Raw genomic sequence first — 20,261 nt, forward strand, 5'->3', positions numbered from 1 at the left:
CAACTTGTCTTTCATCTTGTGGGTAACATTGACAAATTTACTCTACTCACCCACCCTTCCATCCATCTGTCCTCCCCTCACCACGGTAACCCTAAATGACTATGAATTTGTGTGTCTGCTTGTGACTATTGACTTTGATAATTGACCTTCGATAGCCTACGTTAAATAGATAAAATTATAGTTTGATAGTAGGAATCAATGCAGTCATTGCTTTAGTTAAAATACACTTCATCACTTAATGAAATGTGTGTGATAATAAAATAAACCTGCTACGATTGGTCTCTTCTTCCACACAGCCACTGGAGAAGGAGATTGTGGGGTACAAACCAGAAATTGATGATGTCAATAAGGTAGGCCAAAGCTACGACGAGGTCATACATGAGGTAGAGCAGCCCCTGTCGCTAGGACCTCACTTAAGATCACTTCAGGCAGGCAGTGGACAAACCTCACCAAGGAAAACAAGGCATTCCATGTCACTGCTAGATAGGAGCAGTATGTACGGTATGGATGGTAAGTTACCATGGATACTATAATTGCCATGTGTGTTATTTGGTTGTACCAGTTGTCCTGATCTAGTATCCAGTCCTAGCGTAAGTGCATTACAGTGCTGATGGGAGGAGGGTAGAATTTGACTTGCAAAATCAGGGTAAGTTACTGATTAATTAGCCAGAGATCTGTGGATATCTGTTCCTAACCCTCACTTTCACATGCCAAAAGAAAAATCCCTTTAGCTGAATGACCTTTAATGAGTGAAATGTCAAAGTCTGTGATGGATAATTTTGTTGTTATGTCACAGAAGGAACATTTGATTTTTGAAACGTAATTCATGTCATTTATTTGTTTTGTTTGTTCTTGACTCTAGATGACACTGAGACCCAGAAACAGCTGACAGAGACCAACAGCAGATATGATAACCTACTGCAACAAGTTACAAACTACATCGACGACCTCAACTTGAACAAGCAGTACATTGACAAAGATGACAGAGTAGTGAGTCGATTGGACTGGGTAACCAACATGGCAGCCACTCTACAGCAGAGGAAACCTGTTGCTAGGGACATAGAATCCTTGGAGTTGGAAATTGCCCAGCTGGAGGTATGTAATTCTAAACATGATAACCCTTAAATTACACATCATTTAATTCAACTCTGGAAGAATCTTTTTTTTTTGAGGGGAAGGGAGGGCGAGCAGGGATTGGGTTTATAGGAAATGAGACAAAAGAAAGACAAACCTTTAAATTGATTATGAAGAACTTTGATTTTGAAGCAGTAATAATAATAATAATAACCTAAATGCAAGCAATAGAGTGTGACTCATTTTATAATTAACATGACAAAGGTTTATCTGTGACATGAGCACACACATACCAGTACACTCAACTTCAACATTCAATTAAGATCAAGTGGGGTGTGTTACCATGGAAACTGCCTTTGCGATTGACTGTTCAAGATAATGTGCGGTAACTCCATTAATGTATTAAGTTTCAAGTAATATGTAGAACATTGAATTCTTTTCTACTAAACAATGAAAGCTTTCAAGGAGACAGTCGCACCAATAGTAATTGTAAATATTCAAAAGTCTTGACCATTGTAAAAATCTTTTCACTGTCTGTATGATATTGAATTTTCCAGCTAAATGTGGGCATTGTGTCATTTCTCTGTTTTAGGAGTTTAAGAAAGAGATTTCTTCCAATAAATCTCCTGTGGATGATTGCAGTCTAAGAGGGGAACAGTTCCTGCAAGACAACCAGGACAAGCTGAGCTATGAGAAACAGGACAGCCTTGGCAAGAATGTGACCGAGCTGAGAGACGGCTATGAGAAGTTGGAAGTCAGCTCCATGGGATTGCTGGATGAGGCCAAAGCAGAACTAGAGAGGATGAAGAGAGACCGAGATGAGAAAGTGAGTTCAGTTATTGATGGAAATTTATAAAAGCTTTAGTTCAGCAGAAAGAAGGGGAACAATAAAGATGTAGGACCTTTAGCAGGACCCTTGGTAAAAACAAATGAGCTATAGAAATCTGTACCTCTGTTGGATAATTTCATTACTTGTGTTAAGCATTATTAATATCTTTAATATACTTTAATATGATGCAGCAGACCATGTAAACCATTCCACTGAAATACTCTGAGCAAAAACTTGTCCCATTATTAAAAGTGAAAGTCTGTTAGTCTTTAAAATATGAAAATATTCAAATGATGCATTTTACATGAGGCCTTCAATGATGTGTTCTTCATCTATTGGAGTACACTCTCGTAGTCAAAAACCAATTTCTTTTGTTCATTCTTGTATTTGCTTCTTTCTCCCTGTTTTTTTTTTTATATATTTTTTTTGGAAGAAAGATTATTTCCAAATTATTATCTGAATGTTGTATTTATCTTCATGGTTCTTTTTTATTCTTTTAGCTCACACTGGAGCAGAGACTGATGAAATCTCTAAAGATGTTACAAGATCTCCTTGAGTGGGTTGCACAAGCAGAGAAGAAACTTGGCTCGGAGCAGCAACTCAGCGATGACAAGAGGGTGCTGGATGGGCAAGCCAAGGACCACAAGGTAACAATACATTAAGTGTGAAGGCAGTGTGTAGGGGTTAGAGTAATTTTAGTGAGTAAAGTATTATAAAATGATGAACAAGTAAGTGATGTGTCATTATTATAGCCTTGAGTAATATAGCCTGGTATGATAACACGTACATCATATGATTAGCCATTTTAACTGAGTAGTCATCTGCTTACTAAAGTAGTTATTGCTGGACATGTATATTGAATCAACTAGATGTATTCAATCTTCTTCTTAATCTGTTATTTCAGATCCTTCACACTGATGTGGTAGCACATCAAGAACCAATCATACAAGCCGTACAAGTAGCCCAGCAACTCATTGAGGACTATAAGGATCGTCTTCCAGGTAATTCGGCCAATCAGCTCAAGGACCTCAGCGACGAGCTCAAGCATCGGTTTGACAATGTCTTCGTCCAATCACAGACGAGAGAGAACCGTCTGACCATTGCATCAGATAGCCTGGAGAAGTTCTTCACTGATTTGGACAACCTCCACAGATGGATAGTGACATCAGAAGATCAGATTAAGAGCATGAAACAGAACATTGGACGAGACTTGACGATGTTGCAAGAGCAACAGTCGGAACATAGTTCATTCAACGACGGTGTCCTCTCACAAGGTGCAGAGTCACGGTACCTCAACATGAACGGACAGGGATTCCTTGACATGGCTAAGGTACATACCACTTCTCTCCCTTACAAATCTTTAAAGTGTATGGTTTTCACTTAATCTTTGATTTCAACAGTCATTCAGCATAGATGTTATATCTCACTTTACTTGAACAGCAGGAGTAATATTACTTTTAGTAAATACTTAACTTATCGCATTATGACGACATTACTTTTATTCGTCGCACTATGACGACATTTATTTAACTTTGTGATATCTTTTAGTTGTTTTTGGCCACTTTATATTCCAGTAGAAGTATTCTATAGGTAACAACGTCATGTTATTGTTTGATAGGTGTACAAAGATGATCTGGACAACTTCCGGGAGACGACACTCCCTCGCCAGTTTTCTCAGTCCTACCAGGACGGCCCAGAGCCAGCCATGATCAGGCAGCAGTTACTGGACGTTAACATGCAATATAGCAGTGTAAAGACCTCCTCCCAGAGTCTAACATTACTACTCAGAGACCTGGTCGACAGACACCAGAAACTAGAGGATGCTGTCAATGTCATGTTGCGGTGGTTACCTACGGCTGAGAAGAACCTGACGGTGATCATGAAAGAGCCCGTAGCATCAGAACCAACAGCCATCAACAACCAAATACAGAGAGTCAAGGTATTTATGACCAAAAGGTGGAGAGGATGGAGGGGGGGTAGGGGAGGGGTGAAGGGGAGGGGTGAAGGATACAGAGAATATAAGTCAGGACTGCTGCTTATTGATGCTATTAAAATATTCCATACTTTGTGCAGGTTATTAACCATGACAAAGTGTTCACCCTGGCAAAAGTTTAATTACCACATGATAACTTTATTAATTAATGCTTGTGGAACAGTATTTTGATATTTCTGTTGTTGTTGTTTTTACATTAATTTGCTGTTTGCTGTCTGCAGAGCTTACAGAGTGATGTCATCCAACACATGAGTGATGTGGAGAAGATGAGAGACAGCAGCAGTGATCTCTTTCAGATTCATCCTCAGGTAGAGAGGGAAATACAACCAAAAGTTGGTGAGTATAAATTAGTCTAAATATAGAGATACTCTGTAAATGTTGGATAACGATACCTTAGGACAGAGCCTCTTGGAGTTTGTATCTAGGATAGAGTGAAATACGTTCCAAATTTGGTCACGATGAGCTGTGTTGGCATTGTGAATGGGAAAATAGGAGAAGGGGGTAGTGTAATTGGGACGGTTCTGAAAACAACAGGTTGTTAAAAAGGATTGGTAGAGGAAGGAACAAGTCTGTGTGGCATTGCTTCTCTGTTTAGTGTTGTCAATGTCATATTGAAAAGTAGTTAACAGCACACAGGCATGGAATCAAATTGATTACATGGTCATAGTATTCATTGCAAGATGGGATCATTTTGGTCTGGGGCTGTTATGTCTTTTCATGAGAGATTTATCTGTAGAGTATTAATGCACAGCAGAAAGAAGAGATGTCTAAACCTTCGACAGCTACAGTAAATTGATAGTTTTGAACCATTGATGGTCGTCACTCATAATTTCTGCTCAAGTTATCCTTAAGCCCATCATTTTACTATTTAGTACTATTTCTGTTTAGAAATTCTCCTTTGTCTTGAAACGTTCTCAAATTTTCTTTCCATAGACGATGTTGTCAGGAGGTACCAGGCCCTGCAGGCTCAGCTGGAAGAACGCTTGCAGGTACTGCGAAATGCCCTGGCAGACTCTCAAGATATCCGTGCCAACTTGGACATGCTGCTACGCTGGCTTGACCAGGCTGAAAGGGAGACCCACAAACTAGACAAGGGCACCCTGGTACGAGTACAACGGGAACCCTTGAGGGACGTTATAGAACAACAACAGGTAAGTTTACCTCCAAAATAAAGAGAACAATACACAATTGTATTCTGGGGAGGCTGAGGAAGACAAAGTCACCAGCGTATTGACTATAATTAGCATTACCATGTAGCATATGTGATTGGTTAATTGATTGATCAACTTTATTATTTCCATAAATGGGGTTCGGATGGTGTTTGGATGAAACATCTAAATGTTTCAATGTGATTCAAGTTCTATATTGAATATGTATTTTACTTTGTTGTTGGGGGTGGGGCTGGGTGAGGGAAGTAAACCCCTATTGGAAGGTTGAAAGGATAAACCTATTCTCAGGACAGGCTTTCAAATGGTGTGAAAAGTTTTCTTGAGATGCAATTATACCCTTGTAAAAGAATTTCCATTAACCATGTGCTCGTTTCTCGATAGGTTCTGCACAAGGATATTGAGGGTCACAGACCGGCCGTAGAGTCCATACGTAAGGCTGTCAGCAAATTGATTGAATCAGGTGAACCACTGGAGGTAGAGGAGCTGAAGACATCCTTAAATGAACTCAATTCAAGATACCAGGATGTCGACTCCACCACCAAGAAATATGCAGATGACATCAACAGTCTGACCACAAAACTGGGTGAATTTGAGAAGAGAGCAGAGGAACTTGACAGCTGGTTGGTGCCCACCATTCAGACAGTTCACAGCAAGGCATTTGGACAGATGCCAGAGAACCAGTTAGAGGGGAAGATTAAGGTCAGTATCAGATTGTTTATAAATGATGTAAATTGTCCTGAATCAACCAATGAACTGATTGCCCTAATAGATTATGGTAAATCTTTTAAAGCAGTGGTACCTGGTGATAATATTATGGGGTGGGGAGGAGGGGGTGATATATTTGGCTGAATATTTGGGTAATGGCACTGCTGCTGAAAAAAAAAAATGTAGAAACGGAGGGTAGATTCTTTGGTTAAAGACCTGTGTGAACAGTTTTCCAACCTTGCTTAATAACCATTGTAAATAATTCAGGAATGGAGGTCATTTTCGGTAGCAGTTGGAAGAAAGTTGGGAACCACTGCTTTCAGACAATATTGGATTTGAGATTATCTTCTGACACCACAGTGACTAAAACATATGATAATTTACTTCAATACACAATTATCTTACCAGTAACAATGTCAGGTAATGATTTTAATAGGTTTGCAAACAAAACAGTAAACAATAACTTAAATTTGTGGGACACATAATTTGGTGTATTTTATAACACTATATTCACTATACTTCCCATTAGTAGTTTCCAAAATGCTTTAATCACATTGACATCTCAGTTAGGATAGTGGGGTGAACAACTAAGTGTAGATGTTATACAAAGTGAGAATAAAGTTCATGATGCATAGTTTAAGCTACAAGAAAAGCTTTTCACTAACTGCTTTTATATTCTGTGTTTGTTACCTGCAGGAGTTGCGAAAGCAGATGGAAAGTAACCGACCAAAGCTAGCTCAAGTGAAACAAGTCGGGGATCAACTGAAGCATGACCCAAGGGCCAACGATGTCCTTTACATCGAGAGGATCGTATCCAACCTTGACACCAACTGGAACCTTCTAGAAGATGGCCTGGCAGAAAGGTACGTCTAAACCTGGACACTCCCACATCCTGTACGAATGCTCTGATAAAACCCAAAACAGTGATAAGAAAAGATACTTGTTAAATTTGTTAATGTAGATTGGATTTTAATACTCACTTTGTGTTCTAATGAAGACACATTTCTCTTCCAGCACAAGTAACATATATCTCTTCACTGTTATATTGTATTTACAGAGAAAGGCAAGTCGTTGACCACCAGAATGGCAGTAGACAATACAGTGGTCAACACAAAGATGTGACCAATTGGTTGACTACCATCGAGAGGAAGGTAGACCATGCCCAACCCAAAGTGAGAGACGCAGCCGCAATTCAAGCCAGCATCAAGGAACTGAAGGTGAGATACGTTTCCTCAAAAAATATTATAGGTTATCTTAAATAAGTTGGTGTCTTACATTTTCTGATCAATCATTAGCTATTCAAGCTAACATTAGTTTACCAATCTTAGAGACTTGCTTGAGTGAAAAAATTTGAAGAGAACAATCATTTTCTTGTTTTGTTTGTTCTATTTAGCCTCTTCTTGAAGATGTTGACCACCATGAACCAAATATCATAGAGGTTAACCAATCAGGAGAGGCTGTGGACCATCTGAAGAGCATTCTTGTACACCCATTGGCTCATCCAGCATTGTTCAAATCAACACAACTTACCAAGGAGGTTGTGCCTGCTCAGAGCATCGACAATGACTATTCAGTAGATGGTAGGGAGACAAACAACTGTTGCATTTATGTAAAATTAGTTAAATGTTTGATAATTATAAAGAATCTGTATATTAAGAATAGGTTGATTTGGCTTGGTTTCAGTCTAATGTAACAAGTGTCTTCAAAAGAGGTTTTTTGACCAGAAAATTCACATGTTGAAAACCTGTTGTTACGGTTTTAACATCTGAGAACATTTAGGTTATACGTCTTTCTGAGAAGTAATATGTTGATTATACCTCGTAAATGAACTTGTTTATAAAAACCTTTCCAATTTCCAATTGTAGATTGACAGTTCTAACCTAAGAACCCTGGTGTTGTAGAAAACTATGGTGTAACTAATGGTGCATGGGGTGGGGGTGGGTGGGTGGGAGAAGTAGGAGGGGGGAGACTATGCCATCCAGCTTGGTAATTTTTATCAATGTCTGCTAATGTGGGATCCTGTTGAGCAAGTTAGCGTTAATTCAAGTTTGGCTTCCTGAATACTATTGTCTTGTTGAAAGAAATAAACTCTGGCTTCATGAATACTTGTTGAAAGAACCATCAGAGGTAAGTAACACAACCACTGTTTTGAACCAAACAACTAACCAGTGTACATAGCTCTACACAGCTGTGTACTCTGTTTATAGTATTTGTCTCATTCCTGATCATGTGATATGTCATGTAATGTATCATGTGATTCATATACAGTATTACCTACAGTCAATACCCAGACCCAACTAACCAGTGTACATAGCTTTACACAGCTGTGTACTTTGGTTATAGTATTTGTCTCTATTCCTGATCATGTGATGTGTCATGTGATGTGTCATGTGATGTGTCATGTGATTCACATTTCATATTTTACCTACAGTCAACAACCAGACCCATCGTGAGCTCTCTGATGTGAACAACAGATACGATCAGCTGCGGAAGACCCTTCTCGACTCTCTAGAGGATCTGCAGGTGGCCGGAAGGTGCTTGGAAGAATCTGCTAGTATCCAGACAGAACTGAATTGGGTGATTGCAACTGATGCCAAACTCGAACAAAGCAGACCTCAGAGTCTTAAGATTGAACCGTTGGAAAGGGAAGTTGGGAACTTCCAGGTAAGATGGGATGAAAAGATCACAATATTTACTTTTTCTTCTTTGAGGGTGCAAAATATTGCATAAGCAATGGCTTGTGATTCTTGAAGGTATCAAGCTTACTTTAGCTTAAAAGACATATCAATCCATCAAAAGAAAGAAAGAAAAATTTAATTTTGATATAAGGTAGGTAAGTAATTGAATCAATAATTGTATAGTCTTCATTGGTTTTCCTTCTGAAGTCGTAAGTAAAACACAAGCACATAGTTATAAGCTCCTTCTCTCTCAAATTGAAGAGAAGCTTTTAATATTTCTGAGGTTACATAAAATACAAATCTCTGACTTTCTGTTTTCTTCTACAAACCAATAGACTATACATGGCTCTATTGAGTCCAAGCAGGCAGCCATTAGCGATGCTCTGTCCAAGGCAGAACATTTCCAGAGAGAATACAGAGATCGTCTCTCACCAGACCAGCAACAACCGCTCCAGAAGAGCATCGACCAACTCCGCACCAGCTACGAGACGGCCAAAACTAAATCTCTAGACTGGGTGACCGATTCCTCAAAGACTCTGGAGAGGCTGAAACAAGAAGAAGAAGAGAGGGTTGGGGAAATTAACCTCATCATCTTCATACATATTCATCACAATTAATATTCATGTCTCTTCATGGTTATACATTACAACCGTTAATGATTGGCCATGAAGTGCTACTTGTATATAGTCTTAGATGTATTGTGTGGTTCGTCTGCACCACTTTAGTACTGTCCTATATACATGTAGCATTGCATGTTGAAGAAAATTCTATGTGTTAAACAAGTCTCAGAATACTGCAAAACGACAATCAATAAATGTCGGTCATTTCTGCCTACTTCAATCTGCTGTTACGACTGGTGCAGTTTGCTGTTTTGACTGCCACAGCAGGCATTTTCAAAACTGTTTATCTTTTCTTTAGCATGCAATGACTGTGTTTGCACTTGTCTGGTTATTCTGCACTAGTATGTAGTATTTTATGTGATGTAACATATGCTCTGTATGTTATCATGTTAGATTAGTCTCATTACAATGACACCCGAGAAAAATCAGTTGATGGTCCCAGAATAAACAAGATCAGACTTTTGACAACATTGCCTGGTGGGATTAATATCTGGTGGGATTAATATCTGGTGGGATTAATATCTGTGGGGTTTAAGTTAGAATAAATACTTCATGGTTACAAATAAGAGGAGGTTAATGATAAATGCTGCTCTCAAAAAAGAAAAAAATTGTGGTAACTGAATTGTTAAAAATATATTGGCTTTCTTAACCACTGAAAAAAAGTTATTTGTACTTTTGACAATAAAACTTGCATCCTCCCAACTTGATGCTTCTTGATCAGGTTGTTTAGCATTATTCTTATGCAAGAACTATTGATGTAATGTTTAATACCTTTGTCGATGGGGGGGGGGGGAGAGGGGATGTTGAAGGGGGTAACATTAGTGAACTACATATTTAATGCAAAAGTCTGAAATTACCTTAAAGAAAGGTTCAATCCTGCAAAGGGAAGTGTCAATTAGGGTGTGTCCTTAGACTCACTAGTAATTTCAGCTTTAAAAATCATTTTAGATGTCAAATGTCTCCAAGAAAGCAGCACCAAGTCAGATCAGTTATGACCATTCCGTGTTTTACATTTCACGTTTTTGGAATATTGTTGTCTTTGTACATCTTCATTCCTTTTATTCTCATTTTCATTTTCGTTTGTTCATCTGACTTGGCAATCTTGTTACCATGGTTTCACATTTTCCCCCCTGTCACTCCATAGCTTTTACTTTTCATTATAAAAGTTCAGTTTCCTTTCTAATAATCCATTACTTGCTATGATAATGATGTAAGGGTTTCTATCTGAGCTTACATCACTATCATAACTGAATATTCATAATATTTAAATCATCAACCAACCAATCACATTCATTCCATCATTTTTTAAACTATGTGAGGGTCAATGTTTTGCTGTTTGAACACACATAATTTAATGTTATATTGCTCACATTATCATAATGATAACCTAACAAAACCATGCAAATTACTTTTTGCACTAAAGAAGATTCTAACATATTTTGGGAAATTAATCTAACTGGAAGCTGGTGAAATTTGATAATTTTATAACCACACTCTTCAACTGTTATATCATAATATCTTCACTGATTCCACTCTGACAAATCAACTAAACCTTTACTAACAAACAAACAAACAATCTTTTTTCAGCAGTATCCAGTGTTGTGAGTACAGTTAGAACCTTTACCTTTAGTTTACATCTGTTTTAGTTAGTTAATAGTTTAAATGATCTCTCTGAGGTGAATCTATGGCGCTCCTGTTGTCTCTGTGCTCAATTCTTCCTACTTCTTCTTCCTTTATCGATGTCACAAGATGTAGAATAGAAGCCAGGGGTTCACAAGGTAGTCCCGTAACTCTGTTTTTCTATTTCAGCTCAAAACTGTTTCTGTTTCAGATTGTCAAGTTCGGAAAAAAACGTAGATATCGAAGGTTGCAAGTGAGCAGTTTCTTGTTTCATCAAAAGAAAAGTTGGGTTTTTAACCAACTCTTTTGGGAGCTTTTAGAAAGAGTACCAAGGCAACAGTAGTGTCATAGCTTTACCTGTGTTTCACTCGTGGAACAATCACCGAGGTTTGCCAGCCATTTCATCAATATCTTTCGACATCGTTCTCTTTAGATTCGCATCGAGAGGCAGCTCCAAGAAAGAGTGGCCCTCCTCTTGGAGTTACTAGACTGGATAACCCAAGCTGAAGAAGCATTGGGGTCTGAACAACCCCAGAGTGAAGAGGCCAGAGTCTTGACTGAACAACTTAATGCTCACAAGGTATACATATCACGTATACTAAAATAGTATACACAGTTAGAGTCCACACTGTAAGAGTCCACACTGTTAGAGTCCACACTGTTAGAGTCCACACTGTTAGAGTCCACACTATTAGAGTCCACACTGCTAGAGTCCACACTGTTAGATTCCACACTGTTAGAGTCCACACTTTAAGAGCCCACACTGTTAGATTCCACGCTGTTAGAGTCCACACTGTTAGATTCCACACTGTTAGAGTCTACACTGTTAGAGTCCACACTGTAAGAGTCCACACTGTTAGAGTCCGCACTGTTAGAGTCCACACTGTTATAGTCCACTCTGTTACAGTACACACTGTTAGAGTCCACAATGTAAGGGTCCACACTGTTAGAGTCCATGCCAGTGCTTACTGATGAGTTGCAGTGGCCTGACTCCTTTGGTTTAGCTTGTTTTGTAGATGAGGTTTATTTGTTGGCATGACGATGCAGAACACAAACTACATGTGTTTCATATTAAGAGCATAAAATAATAGTAAACATGTTATTTAGCTTGCCCTCTTTGAAGTAAAATAGTTTTGTAAAAGGTACAGCTTAAAAGTTAACAACTAAATATGGCTTCAGAATAATGCGAAGATGTTTTATGTGTGCCTCAAGAGTAAATACAGTGCTCTCAAAACTTGTCTGCATTTGAATTAAAGTTATTAGACATGTTAGTATGTTGTTATGGCCAGACAGTACAGGATTCCTTGCAAGACCCCACCAATCAACTCATCAGAATTAGTTGTTGATTTTCTGTTCATTCATAGAACCTTCATGATGACATCCTCATCCACCAACAACCCATGGCTCAGATCGTTCAAAGTATTGAACAATTTTTGAAACTTTACGAGAAGAGGATTAGCTCGGAGAATGTGAACAAACTGCGAGAGGGCAAGGAAGGTCTGAGGACACGATATGACGTGGTCCTGACAGAATCGTACAAACGGATCAACCACCTGATCCCTGCAGTGAATGAGGTCAGCAAACTGGAAACAGAAAGTAAGGACTTGTTTGATTGGTGCGACAAAGCCGAGCGAGCTTTGACAAAACTGACGCAAAACATCGGCAAGGATTACCCAACGCTGCAGAGCCAGCTGAAAGAACAGAGGGCGTTTGTGGAGGATCTGAATGATCACAAAGGAGAATTGATGTTCATCAACAAGACAGGATCTGCATTCCTAGATCAAGCTAAGGTCAGTGCATCAACTATTCTCCTAAGTGAGCTAAGACTTTAACGAGATGTAACATATTACAATCAATCCAGTTTAGTGCCATACTGCAGTCGAGTTTGAAATGAAAATCAGAATTAATTACAAACTGGTGGTGCATTCCCAATTTAAGGAATTGGATCCTATTGCCTCATAAGCAACGACTTTATTAATTTAACTTGTTCTTTTTTCTAACTTGTGCGTTTATCTTTTGTTTTTGTCTTGAACAGCTTTACAAGGAAGTCCTTGGCACTTTCCGAAGCAATGTTCTGTCTCGACAATTCAACCGCAGTTTCCAAGAGGCACCAGACTCTGATATCATCCGAGATCGATTGACGAGCATCAATGAGGCCGTGGAGAAGATGAGAGTGACGTCCACCAAGCACGGTGAACTCTTGAGACTTCTGGTGGAGAAACATGAGCGGTACAACCACTCAGTGGATAGCTTTGGTAGATGGCTGTCGGGAGCAGAGGACAAGTTGGGAAGTCTGAGGAAAGAGCCAGTCGGAGGTGAACCAGTCATCATCAAGAAACAGATTGACAGAGTCATGGTAAGTCATCACTTGGCTGCGTCAAGTAGAGTCATTATTTAATGAGATGATGTCTCGTTCAGGGAAATCAAGGAAAGATCATAACAGATTATGAGATAATAATGCTAATAATAATGCTATTTAAAGCAGTTAAAGTTGAATTAACAAAGTACATTGTGTGTCAGACAGTGATTCCAGCCAAATTTGAGCTTTTTAGCTTCATTTGAGAGCAAACTCTAGATTTCTTTCAGCTGACATTTACCTTTTTATTGTAGAAACTTTTAAGCTATTACAAAAGGTTTTTTAAGTATTTGGCATTTTTGTTGTTCACCAAAGATCTGACCGTTTAAATTCTCAACCCTTCAAATTAATAGAGAATTCACATCTTCCCAACAAGTTATAATACATACAAAGATAACAATTTCGTTTGATGACAGGATTTCAACGAAGATATCTTATCTCATGGACGTGACCTAGACCTGATGAGGGAGTACGCAGATGACCTACTCGAATCACAGCCTGACCTTCGTCACATGGTTGAAAATATCATCGGTAGGTCCTCCATCCTCCCAGTTGACCTCTGGTCTGCTTCTTTGATGTCTCTTTGACCTCATTTAACTGACTTTATTAATCTGACCTCTGAGTACCAAAGATGACCTCACTTCACCATAAACCTACTTGCTTTGGGAGTAAAGCAATTAATGTCACAATGGTTGTTTTAAATATTGAGAAATTCTTTTGCTTTCCTGACAAACATCATTTAGCCTAGACCTAACAGACTTGCATAACAGAAGCGTTTCAGTATAGCCTGCATTGTAAGAACCAAGATGGAAGCTGTGATTGGCACTAAATGTTTTAACAAAAATCTGGAAACTTCCTGGAAAAACCCTTATGAAACCTTGAGATAGTCTTCAAAATGTTTATAAAAGGCCATCTCATTACTTTGAGGTATTCTGTGGTATAATTGGCAGTTTATTTCAGTTTTAATCCCCAATATTAAAGATTACAAGCATCAGAAGTTTCAAACTTTCAAATAAATGATTTACTATATCATAGGTGACAGCACCAAGCGATATGAGGCCCTACTCGCCAAGTTACGTGAGCTGCTGAATGCCCTCCAAGCTGCTCTTGCAAGCTCTCAGGGTCTCCATGAGCAACTGGACATGACCCTGAGGTGGCTGGACGAAGCAGAAAGGAACGTCCACAAGATGGAGAAAGGAACGGTCATAGTGGCCCAGAAGGAACCACTACAGGAGAACATGAAGGAACAAATGGTAGGTCTTTGTAGAGTCATCCAGGGTACCATTGGAAGTAATTCACTTAAGGTTGTTTTTGTAGGTTTATTTGGATATATTGGAAGTCTATGGACCCATGCCATGAAAAGATTAAAATCCTTTACAACTGACCACCAAAATCTATCCAGTGAATGTCATCTGAAGTCTTTAAACTGAATACAGATTTTAAGTAGGGGATATTTCAAAATTTATTAGCCATTTCTGATGTTTTTAAACTGGAAACCTTAAAAACCATCTAAGTGGCCTAACATCAACCACTTCTGATGAACATTTTCTTCCAAGTTAAAGTTAGGGATCACACTACACACACACAAGTTCTCTTTCCCCTCAATATTATTTATTTTATTCGAACCCAAAGGAATACTGAGTATAGTTTTAGCATTTTTTATTTTAATTATTGAAAGTTTAACCTATTTCTCGATTTCAACAACACAGGCAATTCAAACCGACATTGAGACCCACAAAACAACCATCGACACACTGGTATTGACAGCGACTAGTGTGGCCAGAAACAGTGAACCAGACACGGCTAGATTGATAACCTCCAAGATGGAGAGTATTGAGAGACGGTACACCACCATCAGCGACGTCACCCTGCAACACGGTGATGACCTGCGATTCCTCAACGGCAAGGTCAACGACTTTGAGAGAGAGGTAGACAAGCTGGAAGACTGGGTCATCCCAACCATCGAGATGCTGGAGGACAAGAACTTGATGAGTGGAGGAGATGTCACACAGCTGAGTAAAAAGATCAATGTAAGAATCTAGGCATTGAAGATGAGGTGGGTGGGGGGGTACGGGAAGGGGAAAGGGGAGACGGTTTGGAAGGGGGTAATGGGAGGGGATATGGAAGGGGGTGAGGTAAGGGGGGAAGGGGAGGTGGTTTGGAAGGGGAAAGGGGGTATGGAAGCGGGTGAGGTAAGGGGGTAATGGGAGGGGATATGGAATGGGTGAGGTAAGGGGGAAAGGGGAGGTGGTATGAAAGGGAAAGGGGAGGAGTATGGAAAGGGGAAATATGTGGAATATGGGAAAAGGGAAGGGGTATGGATGGGGGTGGGGTATGTTGGCAATGGGAAGGGAATGAGGTGTGGAGGGGGAGAACAGTAGAGGAGAAAGAAGTTAATTTGTTGCCCTGAATAATATAAAAATCCCCCAAAATATGCTAATTTTAGGCAATTGTCATCTGTGATTGCTGTGTAAAACTTTCCTTACAGCTATTGAACTACTGTCTGTTTAAAGAGTGAATGAGTTATTCCATTCTTAGTTTGCCAGGGATCAGATGTAAGACCCTCTAAAGTTATTCCATTATTTCTCTTATATTAGGACGCTGCGGCCATATTTGACCAACAGCAAGATCAGTACAGGCTGGTGCGTGAACTTGGAGAAGAGATCATTAAGAGGAGCAAAGCACAAGACACCAGCTTTGTCAGCGGTGTCCTCAGTAACGTAGACACCAACTGGAAGACCCTGTCTGACCTTCTAGATCTCAGGTGGGTGTTTATATTAGGCAGGTCAAAGGTCAATTGGACAACCTAATCAAATCCTTTTGTCATACCATCTTTCTTTCAGTGTTATTTCAACTTTCAGTTTTACAGATTGTTTGTTTCTTTCTTTTCGTTTAATATAATGGAAACGGTGCAAACACTGTGTATTTCACACTGATCAAGAAAACAAGGAATTTACTTAATTCAGTTTAGAGAATGGAAAGATCATGAAGATGTACAATGGTTTATAATTTCTCTGATAATGTCAGACCAGTTCAAAGTTATTGCTAGTTTTCACTCTACTATTTAATAAATTTGGAAGAAGCTGACATGAGATTTTAAATGGTATTCATCTCCTCAAGTTTCAAACTAGCAGGACCTTCAAGATGATAAGAAAGCCACTGCTGTTGTTAATTGTGTAATGATTATAAACATATGCATGTAATTTGAAGAGCAACTTTGGTAATTGAGAATGAAAGTCTGACGTTTTGCTTCAAGTGTTTTCTGTTGTTTCTCGATCTCATAGGAAGGGACAGGTAAGCCAGAAACAGACAGCCACCACCAAATACAACAATGGCTACCAGGACAGCACCGCCTGGTTGACCACCATGGAAAGAAAGCTCAGCCAATTACAACCAATCGCAAGCACCCTCTCAAAACTCGACCAGCAAGAAAGAGAACTCCAGGTTAGTAGAGAAAATGTTCCTCCTTTTCAGAGGTCGGTAAAGAAATATTTTCCAGCAGAGAGAGGATTTGTTTGGTTTTTTCATAGACATGCATTTGTAAGTTTTACTTCATTGTAATGGTGCAAGAATTTGTTGTTTGCAGTTTTGAAATTGTTATAAACATTTGTAATGCAAGTGTGATAGTTTTCATCTGTGGCCATTTGTGCAATAAATTGCGGTCTCATAATTTAGTATGATTACAACTAGGGTTTACAAAATCTATTCTACCTTTTTTGGTGATAAGAATATCAACCACACAAAAGCCTAACTTTTGACTGATTGAATGCCGAAAAAAAAAAATACTTTCAAAATGGAACCTGATCCGATGAGCTAAAACAGCTGGTTTATACTGGATAAGAAATCATTGAAAAAAAATTATAATTGAATATCCTGCCTAGAAGTTAGAGCATGAGAAAATCATAAAAACTTCAAAACATGAATAGAGGGACAATATGCCCCTAGCCCAGATCCCCCCCAAAAAATAATGAAGAAAACTAGAAGACAAAAGAAATACATCAGATACATAAGATATGAATATTCATGTTTCAGTCACCTCATGTTTTGGGCTCACCATTTTATATTATTTTTGTTTGTTTGTTTTATTCTTTTTATTTACCTGCATGGCCTTTTTATGTTTTATCTTTAGCAACAAGTTGTTGACGAAGTACAGAATATGTTAGATGAGTTACAGGTAACTTCATGCCCGCACAACCACTAGCCCCCTGCCAACTTACCGATAACATCTGTCCCACCCCGACCCACTGCCCACTTACCGATAACATCTGTCCCACCCCCGACCCACTACCAGTCCCCATTTTGTCAAACACACATATTTCTTACTCATTTTCTCATAAAATATGCACAACTATGATAACAATTTTTAAACATTCACCAAAACCCACTACTTTTAAATTAATCCTTTTCTTTGAGCACTCCTTTCATTTTGCTGTCACTCTCTGTTGCTGCAATGTGTGCTTTCAGTTATGAGCAGCAATGATTCAGCTTTTGTGGTAAATGAAACAAGTATTTTGGGTCAGCAGTAAATGGGTGTCGGAAGGGGTGACAGATAAAGTGTAAGGCAGACATACCTGATTATATAGTTTACAAACCTAAATCTTCGATATGTGCTGGTATAGGAACACATTGGTATTTAGTGAAGAAACTTGTTTATTATTTATTACTGAAAGTGCAGTAAGTATGAGGAGGGTGGGGTTGATGGGAGAGGGGGGGTTTGATGGGGGAGGGGGAGGGATTAGTGGGTGCAATGGCCTGAATGAATTATGAGATAGATAACAAAAGGACCAATTTAAGTATAAATCTGAATGGTTAGTATGAAACAGGTTAAGAAACTATTAAGGATAGAAATACCATGTTATGGTATTTATGAAAGTGACATTGGGTTGGGGGAGCTGGGGAGGGCAGGGGAAGGGGATCAGGGTAAACAAGGTCAATGATAGAGGAACTGTTCACAAATAAAAGAAAACTATTGTCACAGCTGCCATCTTGATTCCGTTGAAGCTGCATGGTATGAAATAATGCATGATTGAGAATACCTCCATTTTGCTTTTGTTAACTCTGTTCAGTTAGCATGACTGTATATATGTGCTGTTTGCGTCACCCATTGGTAGGAACGTCAAAGCTTCAGTCAACGTTCCACCTGAGTTGCACCTTAGCTACTTTTGCACAGCGTTTGTTATTCCAGTCAGAGAATAAAAGAACCATTTCACAAAAGAGAGATAACATGATTCGAAATTAGTAATTGATAAAACAATGAGAATGGTTTGGATGTCAGTGACATATTCCTCGAGGACAGGTAGTGAGTTATTCTCTTGTGTAAAATTTTACTTTGTTACAGAGTCTTTGAATACTTATGGAAACAAATGTTCAAGTATGATGAGTCCCATTGTCATTAATGCAGAATGATTTTGTTGTCCAGAACATTAAAATACCAACATTATTCTTACTGCCATTTGCTGCCACTCGCTGCCATTTGCTGCCACTTCTGCTGTCACTGTCAGAACACCCTTTTTATGCTGAGATGTCTAAGTGTTGTTGTTCTTTGATCCTCCTGAATGTTTCAAACTAATTTTGAGTTTTATGATTGTCTGGAAATAATTTAAAGATGTGTTTCGTAATTTAATCATACAATTTTGGGATGGGACAGATCATACATGTTATAAAGACACCTACTTGAAAGTGTTGATTTTTAGGAATTTTGTAATCATTACTCATTTTCCTCCCTTGTTTTAATCTTTTTGCTGTTTTACTGCTAAGCCTGACTAATCTGCATGACAGCTAGCTATTAATTTATTCAATTATATCAATTCACCTAACGTCAAATATCTCTAAAACACAAAAGTTGTATTAACATAATATCAACACCATATAAGCAGTGTAGAACTGAAATTGCATTCCTTGCAGACCGTAATGCACTGAAGTGTTAGCTTCCAATGTTTGAGCAATAAACTGGAGAGACAAATCATGTTTGTAGAATTAAATATTCAGGAGGAAGGTTTTCCTGCATAGCTGCCATGGCATATTTGGTGTTAATTAGTTAGTCCCTTTGCTGTGCAGTATTTTGATGTGCGCATGACTTTGTTTGCATTTTTCAGCATTGCTTCTGTCAACTTTGCATCTGGCAACCTTGCATATGGCAACTTTGGCATCTGGCAATCACAACACACAATGCTCTCAATATTGAATATTCATGAATCAAGGAATTTATTCTTGTTGCTATTTTATCACCTTACCTAGTTTTTTGCTGTCAATCAAAATTTATTAGTTTTAATGTATGCAAACTGTTATCATGCCAATTATGAAATTTAGCTTAAATGTGATTTTCATTGCACAAACAACATGGTTTCAAGAGAAGTAAAGAAAAGGAAAAGAAGAAGAAGAAAGAAAAACCAGTGTGAGGGAAGAGTGGTTGGTGGGGAAGAGTCTTTGTTACTAAGGGTTTGCTATTACCTAAGGACTATTTTATAAGAGAACAAGGAACTCAAAAGCTTTAGCTCATTTAATAGTTGGGACTTGTGGACAGAGACGGTGAGTGCTGGAGGGTGGGGGGGGGGGGGAGGGGAGGGTAACCAAGTATAAGACTGCTTCAGTCCCAAACATGAATTTAGATTTTTTGCCTGATAAATAATGGCAATTGGTTCATCCATCAAAACTCTGAGGGGAGGGCTTACCTGACTCATAAACTGATTTTTGCTTTATAGCATATTTATTTTAAAGGGAATGGTGAGCATCTTTTCCTTCTTTAAAACCTTCCTCTTAAAACCCATCTTGCATTCACAGCCATTCCAGTCTGACGTCTCAGCATACCAGCCGACAATTGATGATGTGAACCGATCTGGAAGCAGTCTAGACAACTTGCTGAGAGAGCTGGCCAAACCAGTGCAAACAGCTCCTCATCGTAGATCTTTGGTTCTCGGCACAAGCCTTCAGAGAGACACCAGCTCCAGAGAATGGGGAACTCACTTTGATCAAGGTACTAACAAACTATGGCGGCATTGTTAGATGGAGAATATGTCTACTTAATAGACAAGACATTTTTTCTCTACTATTTCCCTCTTGTGTGTTACAACTAGTGAAAACATTTCATTTGACAAAAATGATCATGATACTTGCATCTTTGGTGTTAGTTTTTCATGTTTCATTTAGTCACAGATTTGATCTTGGTCTAACAAAACAAAAGATATTTCAGGAAGGATTTCTCATCCAGTAATCTACTT

General features: G+C 38.8%; 1 protein-coding gene across 15 annotated transcripts in view; it reads left to right on the forward strand.

The window, feature by feature from the left end:
- Positions 1-20,261, forward strand: part of LOC139973076 (uncharacterized) — a 293,321-nt gene that overhangs the window by 141,152 nt on the left and 131,908 nt on the right. For 13 of the 15 annotated variants that reach the window (XM_071979459.1, XM_071979458.1, XM_071979453.1 and 10 more), the window contains 24 exons: positions 297-510; positions 863-1,095; positions 1,667-1,900; positions 2,404-2,550; positions 2,808-3,233; positions 3,522-3,842; positions 4,118-4,232; positions 4,830-5,047; positions 5,447-5,764; positions 6,467-6,633; positions 6,828-6,987; positions 7,164-7,350; positions 8,202-8,434; positions 8,784-9,017; positions 11,122-11,268; positions 12,053-12,478; positions 12,724-13,044; positions 13,461-13,575; positions 14,080-14,297; positions 14,754-15,074; positions 15,642-15,808; positions 16,329-16,488; positions 17,174-17,218; positions 19,825-20,017. In XM_071979459.1, coding sequence (XP_071835560.1) covers positions 297-510; positions 863-1,095; positions 1,667-1,900; positions 2,404-2,550; positions 2,808-3,233; positions 3,522-3,842; positions 4,118-4,232; positions 4,830-5,047; positions 5,447-5,764; positions 6,467-6,633; positions 6,828-6,987; positions 7,164-7,350; positions 8,202-8,434; positions 8,784-9,017; positions 11,122-11,268; positions 12,053-12,478; positions 12,724-13,044; positions 13,461-13,575; positions 14,080-14,297; positions 14,754-15,074; positions 15,642-15,808; positions 16,329-16,488; positions 17,174-17,218; positions 19,825-20,017 — 5,320 coding nt within the window. The remainder of the gene's footprint in view (positions 1-296; positions 511-862; positions 1,096-1,666; positions 1,901-2,403; positions 2,551-2,807; positions 3,234-3,521; positions 3,843-4,117; positions 4,233-4,829; positions 5,048-5,446; positions 5,765-6,466; positions 6,634-6,827; positions 6,988-7,163; positions 7,351-8,201; positions 8,435-8,783; positions 9,018-11,121; positions 11,269-12,052; positions 12,479-12,723; positions 13,045-13,460; positions 13,576-14,079; positions 14,298-14,753; positions 15,075-15,641; positions 15,809-16,328; positions 16,489-17,173; positions 17,219-19,824; positions 20,018-20,261) is intronic. The other 2 variants (XM_071979456.1, XM_071979467.1) reach the window with 1 other exon arrangement.

Source organism: Apostichopus japonicus, chromosome 9 (genome assembly GCF_037975245.1).
Source record: "Apostichopus japonicus isolate 1M-3 chromosome 9, ASM3797524v1, whole genome shotgun sequence".
In the NCBI taxonomy this organism is placed as follows: domain Eukaryota; kingdom Metazoa; phylum Echinodermata; class Holothuroidea; order Aspidochirotida; family Stichopodidae; genus Apostichopus; species Apostichopus japonicus.